Raw genomic sequence first — 12,199 nt, forward strand, 5'->3', positions numbered from 1 at the left:
TAGTATGTTTTTAATATTTGTTTCATATCTCTGAGATTTACAATTGATATGTATACTTTAATACTTTTGATAACATATAATGTTTGTCTTCTAAATCTCTGGGACTTTGGCCATCAACCCATTCTTGTGTTGGTGAAGCTAAGTTTATATACGTGTATATATATGTATGTGTATGCATGGGTCTTACTTTGGAGGACTAAACCAGGGGAGGTTCAGGTTGGAAATGAGACATTTCTTCTCAGAAAGAGCAGTCAGGCACTGGGACAGGTTGCCCAGGGAGGTGGTGGAGTCACCGTCCCTGGGGGTGTTCAAGGCAAGGCTGGACGTAGTGCTTAGGGACATGGTTTAGTGGGTGACACTGGTGGTAGGGGGATGGTTGGACCAGATGGTCTTGGAGGGCTTTCCCAACCCTAATGATTCAATGGTTCTGTAACGAGGGTCCTTGGGGCTGTATGTAGATACGGGACACATTTAACAGGATGTGACACACACCGGAAAGGATGATTGCTAAGGAGGCTTTGGGTCAGCCTCCACCTCTCAGGACGGTCTGTTCCAGCGTTTGGCCACCCTCTAGCTACATGAAATGCTTTTTATTATGCTTAAACAGAATTTCTCGTGTTTCGGTTTGTGCCTGTCGCCACAAGTCCTGTCAGCGGGCAGAGGTTAGCGGGCAGACCCCTGGGAGGAGCCGGACACGGTCTCCTTCGCTACCCCACAACGTGAGGCGTTTATTTAACTGGATAAGATGCTAGCAGAGGCAGCCACCCCACAATACGACGGGCCGGGGCTAAGGGACTGCCCTCAGAGGGCGAGGAGGCTGCTGCCTATGCCGGGGACCGACTCGAAGACGATGGCGCCACCGCCCCCCTCCCACACGCCCACCTCCCGCTCCTCCCGCCCGCAGCGGCCCGTACCATTCCCCTCACCCTTTCGGGGGTGAGCGCGGAGGGGGAAAAGAGGGGAGGCAGGACACCCGCCGCTATGTGAGCGCCGTGCTACCACCCGCTCCCCCCTTTTACAGCCCGCGCGGTGGCGCCGTCCTGCCGCCGGGCTCTGTGGCGGCGCTTCCCGCCTCTCCTCGCCGCCCCGCTCCGCCCCGGCCGCCATGTTGCGGCGGTGGCGGCGGCTGTGGGAGCTGCCGCCGGGGGTGGCGGAGCATGCACGGCACGGAGCAGCGTCCCGCGGCCGCGCACCCTGCCCAGTGGGTGCTCGTTGCGCCAGGTAACCCCGCGGGGCTCCGAGGTGGGGCGGGCTCCGCCACGAGCTCGCAGGTCACGGCGGCGGAGCCGGGCAGGAGGCGGCCGCCTTCCCTGTGAGGGCTGCGGTGCGCGGCCGGCCCTGGTTTTGTGACACAGCCCCGACACAAGGCCCTGCAGGGGATCTCCCTCCTCTCCGGGGACCCCGTCTTCTTCACCGCCTTTTATTTTTTATAAATTTGGCTCGCCCCTGGTTTGCAAGCAGTGCTGTGAGCCTGCAGAGAGGGGCTGTAGAAGAGGGAGGTCCTGTCAGCAAGGTCCTCCATGGAGCCTCAGCATCATCTCCTGGCTGCTGGTCTGCCTCACCTCCTTCACCATTATTTACTTATTTATTGAGGAAAGGGCTTAGCCCCTAAGCTTCTGCTTCAAAACAAACTCCTTGGAAAACATAAATCCTAATCCACACTGAGATTTCCTCTGCTCTTCTTCCTGTAGGCTGAACGAGCAGACGTCCACATGGCAGCTAGCGCAGACGAGGCCATACGCGCTGTGTAGGCTTAGCTTCTGTTGCTTCACACAAAGCAAGTGTGAAGATGCCTTTCCCCCCCTTTCCATTTATTTCTGACTAGTATCAGCTCGTAAATTCACAGGTCACAAAAGGGTTTTGTGTTAAGGAGGATGAGGCAAACAGGATGTGTTCAAACTCCAAGATGCTCAGAGGAAGGAGACATTTCACAAGTACCTTTTTATAGCCTGATATCCTAAGGCAGTGAGACTTCCACAACTGTTCGTGGGTTGGCCTTATACTGTGCCTGTTTCTTGTCCTACCCAAAATTACAAGCTTGTTTGTTAATTTCAGCCAAACCTGATAAAAAGGGGGAGCTTTTTGGAGTATTTTTATAATTTTCATGAGAATGTCTGTGACAATGTGATAAGTGCTGTAAATGATACCACCAACAGAAAGGTAGAGAATCAGCTTAGTTCACCAAGGCTTGAAAATGAGGCAGTTCAGTGTTGAGGCATTAAGAAACCAGGCTTCTCTAGTTACAAGAGCAACAGAACCAATTGTTATGGTTTCGCTGATTCCTCTTTTCCTCTGGTTTTAGCTTTTCAATTCCTTTCTTCGGTATCTGACATGCTTGATGCTGAAGAAAGGAATTTATAAGCAAGGAATTCCTTTCTCTGCAGACTAGGATTTAAAGCTGAATCTTGTATCAGATGACTGGCTATGCCAACAGATGTCCATACTGTGCAAATATTTACAAATATGCTTAACTTATGCATGAGTAGTCAGTTCTGTGCAGTAAGTTAAATTCTTCAGTAAGTGTTTGCAGGATTGGAGCCAGAGCTTGTAACTTTCATGAAGCCAGACAGTTTGTATTACCAATTATGCCAGCACAGCTCTGACAAAATTTATATAGTACTCCAGACCCGTAAGAAAGTTTATTAAACCTTAGTAGAACCTCAGAGCACATAGTGATTTTTAGAAAAAGATAATTTCAGAACTCCACAGCTGATGAAACTTGCCTATCATATAAATTGGACCACTGAAATTAAATAGATTTAATGATTTTCTTTTTCTTTTCACAATTTTTATGAAGGGAGATTCTTAAAGTTAGTGTCTGTTGCTCTTGCTAAAGTTTTACGTTTCTGAACTGCTCTGTCTGATGGATCTCAGAAAGTCTTTGTTGGCCATTTAGCAGAAATTGTAATCGGAAGACCCGATTGGGACCTTAGGAAAGAAGATGGACAAAGTTGTCTGTATAACCAGAGATGATTTTTTCTTTGACTATGTTAAATGTTATTTATATGGCAATCTGTATCTTCTCAAGACCTGCATAGTATTATGCTCCATACACGTGTAAAAGCGACCTGTGTAAATAATTGCAGGATCTGGTTCTGGGTGGGAGTTAAGTACTGTCTGTTAATGTCTGCTAACACCTTGTAGATGTAAATTGCAAGTTTATCTTTGTGTATCCTGTGCATAGTGGCAGGAAAGAGAAAGACAAGTTTTAATGCTGTGCAAGGAGCTCCAAAACTTTTCTTACACTAAAGGCACTTTCTAAGGCCCCACTTTCAAGTAATTCCGTTAGTTTGAGCTGCTCACCAGAGCAGTCTCCCTTGAACAGCTTGTAAGGTTAATAATGCATACCATCCTACACGACTAAATAGCATTTCCACTTGGATATGTCATTCATCTTGCATTGATTGTGACATCTTAAAAGTTCCTGTATGGCTGGAGATGATGACTAGCTCTGCAGAGAGGCTAGATATCAGTTTAAAAAAGAATGAAGTCTGTCAGAAGGGTAGAATTAAAGCTGAGAGAACTGAAACTTGCTTTCTTAACTCTCAGTATTTCTCAAACATGTTTGACCCAGAACAAGGCAAGGATGTGGCTAGAGTTTTGAACAAGGATACATATGGTGGTCTCATCTCTTAATCACTGTGCCTTTCTGAAACTCCATCAGAAGAGTCTGAGCCTCTCAGAGAAGTCTCTGGGCATGGTTTAGTTACTTATATGACACATAGAAACACTTAGTTAAAGTGTAAAAAGCTCATGCCGAGGAAGGTGAGATTCTTATTTGGACTTCAGCAACTGGCAACATTGTGATATTTGCAACACAGCAGCTAAAAAACAGATGGATTTCATTTTCTGATTTGCCATAGAAAGTGAGCAGAGTAGTGTGCTTTGGGATTGAAGGCTCTAAAATTATTGCTAATTTCCCTGCTTTACTACACATTTGTAGAATACATTGTATTGTGTGGCTCTGTTGTTTGCAGTGTGTTTGAAACTGAGAAAATAGATTTCAGTTTTGGTTCTGATTTCCTTGTTTCCATATTGATTTCAGTGTTCTCGAACCAGCTGAGAAACGAGGAATCTCCTCTGTCAGCTAGAACTGCCCTATGTTGTTTTTTCAAGTCACGATTATAGCTAGAGGAGTAATACAGCTGGAGTGGTTGTTTTACCAATGATGCGTGCTACAGCAGTCCCTTGATTTGTCCTAGAGGGCCAGACTCCCTTGCTTTCTGTTCCAAATCATTAACTGTATCATTATATTTCCAGTACTGTAAAACGGTGACTGTCAGCGTCCATTTCATGCCTACAAGTGGTAGGACAGCTACAAAACACACAGCTCGTCAGGTATTTTGCCTAGATTATAGAGGTGGGTAAAGGTGGGAAGAGGTACGGAGTTGCCTGAGCTGAGAGACAGGGGCTGATGTCCAGTCAGCCAGGCACCCTGTGCTTCACCTCCGTCGGTCTTTGTCTACCTTCATTCCTTCCTATGGCAAAGAAAGGGCTTTGTTCACTCCACTTAGCAGTAGCACCTTGATGACAGAGCTTTGCCCTCACCACCCCATTGCCACACCCAGATACTCAAGCCTGTTTGGTATGGGACAGTCACACAAGGGAAATCTTGAGTAGGAAGAAGGGGAAGAGCCTCAGACAGTCCTATCAGGGCTGGCAGGTAAGCAACTTCAAGGGGAAGTACAAATCTTACCTTTAGACAAGGTAGCCTGCCCTTGTCCTGGTGACAGCACTGGTTGTGGTGCTTCTGCTGATACTTTTATTTTTATTTTTTTCCTGGAGCACAGGATGATTTGATATGCCAAAACATCTTTTTGTTTGTTTGTTTGTTTGTTTTTAGCACGGTTGTTCCCATGTGAGGGATTGAAGAACGAAGGGCAGGATGAAGGGGGAAGCCTTGGCCTGGGAATCAGGGATACAGGAGTTCAGAAGCGTTGGTCTGGTGGAGAAGGTTGGGCAAGGAGAAGGTGGGAACCATCCTGATCACTCCTAAAGGCTGGGAGCCACTGCTGGACATCATGCAGCCTTAACGCGAGCATTTAGGGGAAGGATGTGAACCGTTGAGAGAGAGAGCAACGAACAGGAGAAGAGTAGGCAGAGAGGTTGGTCAGGTGGAGTGAGGTGATGAGGACATAAAAATCGGGTGAGGACAGAAGACTTGGGCATGCAGGTAGGAGTAGAGCTGTGCATGCTGGGCTCAAAATAGAGCCAACCCTTCAGGCAGTTTCTCCAGTTGCAGTTTAGCTATTCTGTGGATACACAGGCACCAGATTTGGCCTAGAGGAGACTCTGCTCAGCACTAACATGGTTTATTGGTTCAAGTGCTGTGCCATGTTAACACATCTCTGCTGTTTCCAGAACCAGCTTTGCAGTGCAGCTGCTTTCAGACAGTGTCTGAACTAATAAGTCCTGATGGAACCGAGCTGGCTCTGTGCAGACCCACATGGGTGTTTCTGTGCTGTGTTCCACGTTCCAGGGGATTTTATTAACTTGGCTGGAAATCTGGATCTGAACTTGCTTTGTTCAGGGTAGTTGACGTCAACGGTTAAGAAGACCTCCGGAATCTGGAGCACTGGAGAAATTGTGGTACAGAGGCATCACAGTGTTTGTAAGTCCTGAAGGACCCACATGGACTTGACTGGTGGGTGTCTGAGTTTGCAGACTGTGCTCTTCTGCTTTTCTCAGAGAAGTTGGATAATCTGTGATGTCTCATTGTGTGTGTATCCACACCCTCCACTTACTCTTGAGAATGCAGAGCTTCCTATACAGGAATTGGTCTAGCTACTGAGTGGGTTCAAGGGAAAAGAAGTGGCTCCTGAGGATTAGAGCCCATCTGTCTCATAGCTAGAAGGTTGCTAATGCTGTGCTTTTCTAGAAGAGATTCTGTGGTTACTGAGTATTTATGTTGTGTCTGTTGTTTTTTTTTTTTTTTTTCAAATCCTATCACCTGAATCAATGAGGTGCTTTTGTAATACACATATATTTCTGTTTGTTTCACAGAGCCTATGGAATTACCGTTGTCAATGTTTTCTCTGAAAATCATAAGGACTAGAAATGATTTTTTAGAGAAAGAAATAACATTGAGACCCCACCTAACTGTAGGTTTATAAGAGTAGGGAGGTGGAAAACCTTCAGATACCGTTTTGAAATCACGGTGTGTGACAGATCCAATCTGGGCTCTGTGTAACAAAACAGCTTTCTTATATAATGGCCTCAAACTGGTCGTACTGACAGCGACCAACCTCTCCCACTAGCTGCCTAGCAAGAGGGGTGTGAAGGGCAGTCTCTTTTCAGTTCAGTTTCTTGGGTATAGGTGTTTTGTCGGAGCTGATACTATTTATATCCTTTGCTGGTTTTAGCAAAGAGGTCAGGAATTGAAGAAAGTTTTCTAAGTTTGGCGTTCCACTCAGCACCCAAGGTTAAGAGCACTGTATTTCATTTGTTCTGTATTCATAAAAGAAGTAGGGGTTAGCTGCAAGCTGAAGATTAATTTCCAGCTCTATTTTTTGAGCTAGACAAGTTTAGATGACTACATTTTTTTGGTCTGTTGTTTTCTTAAACAGCAAATTGATTAGCTTTTTTATTATTTTATGGGAACTGCCATTTTAATGGCACTGGAAGGATAGCAAGAAGGGAGGGAAATTTAACAATCCTATTATTTTTAGGAATTACTTATTTAAAAATAAAAGGAGCAGTTTCACATGAGACTTGGCAAGCTCTTTGAACAAATCTCATATGCCAAAAGTCAGATGGAGGCAGAAATAAATGGACTGTGATGCCAAACCATAGGGCATCAGCATGCATTAAATTAATCCTCCTTTCTTTCAAATGAGACTAAGGAACTTTTGTCTCCATGCAACAACAGAGGAAGCATTTGACTTGAAAATTTGGGGTCATATTGAGAGAAGATGTCATATCAAAAGAAGCTGTTGAATATATAATGCATGAAAGTAGTTTGCTTTAACATCTGAAATAGGCGGGGTGGTTTTTTATTATTTTTTATTTTCCATTCTGTTACCTTGGGCTTAAAAACACTTCAATACATGCTTTTATTTAGCTTTAAAGAAATAAATTCAGAGTATCTGCTGCAAAACAGACCGCTATGCTGGGCTGTTAGAAAGCTTATTTCAGAAGTTGTAGTGAATGCCAAAATTGAGCAGGACATTTGAACGTTAATACTTCCAGAACAATTCAGATAAAGAACTTGGAAATAATGTTGATAATTAAAAATGTGTGTTTTTAAGGAGCTGACTTGAAACATCAGAAAGATAATGTAAGTATACGTGCCCGTATTTATCTACTTTCTTTTAATAAAGTGAGCCTGGATACACTTATTGTAGAAGTCAGCGCTCTGTGGGCATGTTTTACTTAACCTCTCCCTAAACTGGCATTTGCATCTCCTGAACAAAGCCTTTTGCCTGCAGGTAATTTTCACTATTTTTTTGCATGTCATCTCTTAAAAGGCATACTGAGCTCAGCTGTGTATAAAGCAGATATAACTGGCAAGCCAAGGAGCCAGAAGGAAGCGTAGCAAATAAAATAACTGAAAAGAGATGTTTTAATGTGTAACACCATCTCCTACTTCTGCTTTCTGCCATCTGGCTTGGAAGAGACCAACTTATGCCAACTTAGGCCTCTCTGCACATGGGAATAGGGCTGATTCAGCCAGTAATACAGCTGCACCAGTGATGACCCTATAAATATTGAGAAGGGAAGTCTGAAGTTTTTATCCTTTCAAGTGATAACCTGTTCTCGAACTTCTCAAGATGACTTTTCCTTCATTCAGCTCAGCCTCCTCTGGATGATCTGCCTAACATCGAGATTTCAGTAACAGCTGAGTTAGTATTCTCCATTGTTGCCAGTGAGTCTATAAACGTGTGTTTTTGGCTTAAGAAGTGATCTGTGCCAGCATTAGGTGACGTTAAAGGATGCTCTCAGGCAGAAGTCTTAATATCAAGCGCAGTTGCTTGGCTGTGTACTGGGGCAGAAGACTACTCGAGCCATCTGGTAGTATTTCTGCATCAAGTTTTGTTCAAGATAGAAAACTTAATGCCATTTTTGCATCTCAGTATTTTATTACTTTTTAACCACATTATTTGCAGGTGAAGTAGGAGCCAAAAAGGGTTTAAGGGGTGTAAATTGCACCACATTAAACATTATTTGCTTAAGGCATCAAATGCTATATGTTATGATTACCAAACTGATGGCCATCCTAGCTTTTACAACAGGCATCGCAGAAGTCCCCTTGCTGAAGCCAGTGCTATATGGTCAAGAGGATAAGGGAGTGAGGTAACACAAGCTATTGTAACTGAGTGAAAACTAAGGTAAGATTTCCAAAAATGAAGTGGGTTCAAGTGTGAAGCCATGCCTCCTGCCTCCCGTGTAGGCATGTGGAAGAGCGGCTGTTTGCAGAGGTAATAGAGCTGAGTGCCATTTAGTGGTCTCCAGGGAGCGTTGTCAGCCAAGGAAGCAATGATACCTCGTGCTCATCTGTTGCTTTCCCACCTCTATAAATCACATAGGATCTTGTTTTCTAATTAGCCTAAGCTGACCAAAGAGGCCATTGTCTCATGTAGAGTAGGTGATTTTCTGTGGCATCTGCTGCTCTCACCACGGGTTCTGTCCCTCTGTTCTGGTGATCATGTAACCATATAGTGGGCGGCAATATTTACTGATTTGGATGAAAATGAAGACTTCTTTTGTGGCTTGTTTCTGCTCATTTAGGTCAATGAACTGAGCTGGCTTGCCATACAGCCACAGAAATGCTGCTGGTTTTAATGGAGAGAAGGCAGCAGAGGTCGGGAGCTCAGGACTGCATTTTTTAATGACCTGTGATCTTTGGTCACTGGAAGCCATTCATGGGACTGCATCCTCAGTCTATGCATACCTGAATTGATTCATTACGCTAATATTTTGTAACTTATAAATATTTTTAGAAGTCTACCAGATACAAAGTACTGGATTTATTAATTACTTTTCACTGAACTTTTTTTCAGCGTGTGTACCACAGGACAAAGGACACTTGGCTTATATAGCATTGGCACAGGCACTGAATTAATTAAAGCAGTTTACTTCAGGGTTAACTGATTCTAAAAAGAATGTAAATATAAACAATTATTAGATCTAACATATCTGCACCCCTAGACTACTTAGTTTAAAGGCGTCCATAAAATGTCTGTTAAATGAGCGCCATCATCATCATGTCTCCATCTGACACACCTTTTTTGCATGACTAGAAGTTCAGAAGGGAATGGAAAAGATTTGTGTAGGTGACGTATGGTTTAATATCTGTTTTTAAATGAAATCTTAACTTTATATTTCCAGACTTTTAAATGATCCTGTTTTTTTGCAGGGTGGTGGTGGTGGGGAAATTTGTGCTCTCTGAGGGTTTTTTCCTCTTACGCAATTGACAGATATTTACAGCCTTTTGCTTGCTTGGCTGGCAGCTTTTTGCATGGGAATTCCATATAACTTGATATTAGTCTGTTATATACAGTATTCTATAAGCAGTTTTTGAAAAAAAGGTGAACAGACCTTGCATCATCTCTAACAGTTTCATAGATCTTAGTGGGAGTTTTATGTTCTTTTCCAGTTTATTTGTGTTGCGGTACCAGCTAGCCCCTTTTTTTTAATGGCCAGGTTTGTTAATGCCACATGTCAATCCATTGTGGAATAAATTATTGCTAGAAATTCTTTGACAGCCGCTTCATTTTCACTTTGTTCTGCTTACACATTTTACAGAATTTGCCTGGTTATATGTCCACGAAATACGATAGGCTTCTCTCTTTTTGTGTAATTGAAGGCTTTGTAGTCTCTTCGTCTCACCTTCAGGGTTTTGACGTTCCCTCTGTAGACCCCAGTACAGCTGCTGGATGTATCGCCCACATTTTTAGGTGGGCTTTGTGTGACTTGGTTGATCATGAACGAACAGTAACCTATAAGTAACTTAAGCAAAGTACACCTACTTAACAGTGTGGTGCTGGTGTTTCGTTGTCCTGCATTGTGCTTAACTCAGAACTCCCTCCACTGGTGCAGCAGCGACTCTGCCTCACCCGGGTTGCAGGAGGTGTTGGGAAGGTTGAGGGAGACAGAAGCATACTCCCAAGGGATGGGGCAGGCTGCAGGGGGCGGTCGGCTGCCTCCTAGAAGCACCTGGCTGTCTTACCTGGCACTTTAGAGAGTGGCTAGCTAATTCAGATGCCTCCTTGGGACAGGATTAATCGGGCCTCTCTGTACCTGTTTGTCTGTTGTTTTTTGTTTGTTTGTTTGTTTTTGTTTTTATCCTTGCAGAGAACATTGTCCTAGGAGAACAGTGTGCTGTACTGACACATCTGTCACTATGTTGACCTGTGCTCCCTGTGCATTACCTGCCACGTACAGCTGCAGTTGGTAGAGAACGTAACAGTCAGAAAGGTCTCATGTCTCTCTTGTTATTCCAGTAGAGGAACAGGTTTTTACAGATGCTTTTGGAGTAAGCGCAGTGGCAATCACCTGATGTTTTCCATTAGGATTTCCCGTAATGTCCCTTTTGTCTGCTTATTTTCTGTAAGATTATTGCTTGTCTGGTTGTGACTCTTAAAATTCAAAAATCCCAAACACCCAGTTTAACTCTTAGTTTTGCTAGAAAATCACTACAGAGCTGGTTTTTAAGAAATCTTTATTTACTCAGCTAGAAGAGATCCTTGCCCAAATACGAGGACTGATAAATGTAATGACATTAAAGAAATCCAGTTACCTTTCCTGGCTGAAGGCCAGAACACACAGAAGAAAGCGTTTGGACACCTAACTTCAAAAATCCCTTGCTCAGCACTTTCCTACCCACGAACTGTTTAAATTCAGATAAATAGGGCCTTCTTCATCCGTAAGGCCATGTTACTATTGCATCCAGTTTTCCAAGCAGGCATTCTCCCAGTTGCCTCTTTTTATCTGCCAACTTGACATCTAGTAGAGCCAATCTGTAACAAAAATATACTGCTGCCCCTGGAAATGGAGTGGGGTATTGAATACATTTTGAAGAAATCCCAATGTTTAAAACAAAAAAAAATCAAACCACTTTTGCCTTTGCCCACACCTTCCCTTCTTTTTGTTTGTGCACACGTGCATCCCTTCTGGTAAGCTGCCTTCTGCAGCAGCTGTGGGGAGAACGGGGCGTTTGCTCTGATCCCATGGGCGGGAGATGCTGGGACTGGGGCTTGGCCTCTTCTTTAGGGGCTAAATGGCATGGGCAGCTGCCCGCCGTGCAGTTCCTGAGGAGAGCTGCAGAGCTAGAAGGGCAGAGCTGTGTTTCCCTTCTTGTGGAAACCCAGGGCAGATAAAGGGGAATCCGTCAGGGCAGAGGGTGATGGCACAGGGCGGCCCTCAGCAATGAGAGGTGGTTATCCTGGGTGAGGAGGCAGCGGGGTCTCTGCAGGCATTTCCCGTACTTAGTGGAGATGGATGAATCCAGCATGGCATTGGAAGGTTGGGAAAATAACAGATCTAGCGAATAAAGCTGCGAACTTCATTAAAACCAGCTCCATTAGGAAGGGTTGTCTACTTAATTGTTCACGTTATACCTGATGCAACTTTGGGCTCAGCTGGACGCCTTCCCGGTGTTCATAAATCTATGCATGGAGAAAGCAAAGCAAGTGAGCACTAAAAGCTCCTTCACTTTTGTTTTGTTTTGTTTTGCTTTGCTTTTAGTTTCAAATTTTGAAACTCACATTTAGTGTGTATATTTTAACATGTTCATGCGAAACACATCAAAGTAAACACATGCAGTGTGTTTCTTTCACTGTCATTAATCACTCTAGTGTTTTAAAAAGTAACAAAAAATACACCAATGTTAAACTGTGCTCAGAAATTGAAATATACACAGCTTTAGAAATTTGAAGTTCTCCTTTGCCAGGACAAATGTAGCTTGACAACCGTGTGTGTTTATGTATCAGCATATGAAGTAAATCTGGTTAGCAAATACGGACTTTTTTTTCCATTAAAAATCCCTAACTTATATTGAAACTTTTTCAAGCCACCTGAAGACTCAACTGAAAATTCAGGGGAAGAAAATAGCAGTTAATTCTTCAAACAGCTCTAGGAACTGTTATCTTCCAACACCTCACCACAAAACACACTTGGTTTTTAAGCCCTGCTTACGTCTTCTTCTGGACAATTTCTGTTTGGAGGTGTAGATGTGAAAGATGAGATTTACCCGGGCCTT

At 43.7% G+C, this 12,199-nt stretch overlaps 1 protein-coding gene across 5 annotated transcripts in view; it reads left to right on the top strand.

Moving 5' to 3' along the window:
- Nucleotides 1-1,070: 1,070 nt before the first annotated feature.
- The window catches only part of RNASEH2B (ribonuclease H2 subunit B), a 42,992-nt gene continuing 31,863 nt past the window's right edge, over nucleotides 1,071-12,199 (top strand). For 3 of the 5 annotated variants that reach the window (XM_035323387.1, XM_035323380.1, XM_035323381.1), the window contains exon 1: nucleotides 1,072-1,221. In XM_035323387.1, the coding sequence (XP_035179278.1) occupies nucleotides 1,158-1,221 (64 nt within the window). In that variant the 5' untranslated portion in view covers nucleotides 1,072-1,157. Of the gene's footprint in view, nucleotides 1,222-12,199 lie in introns of all 5 variants that reach the window. The other 2 variants (XM_035323382.1, XM_035323384.1) reach the window with 1 other exon arrangement.

This window comes from Oxyura jamaicensis, chromosome 1 (genome assembly GCF_011077185.1).
Source record: "Oxyura jamaicensis isolate SHBP4307 breed ruddy duck chromosome 1, BPBGC_Ojam_1.0, whole genome shotgun sequence".
In the NCBI taxonomy this organism is placed as follows: domain Eukaryota; kingdom Metazoa; phylum Chordata; class Aves; order Anseriformes; family Anatidae; genus Oxyura; species Oxyura jamaicensis.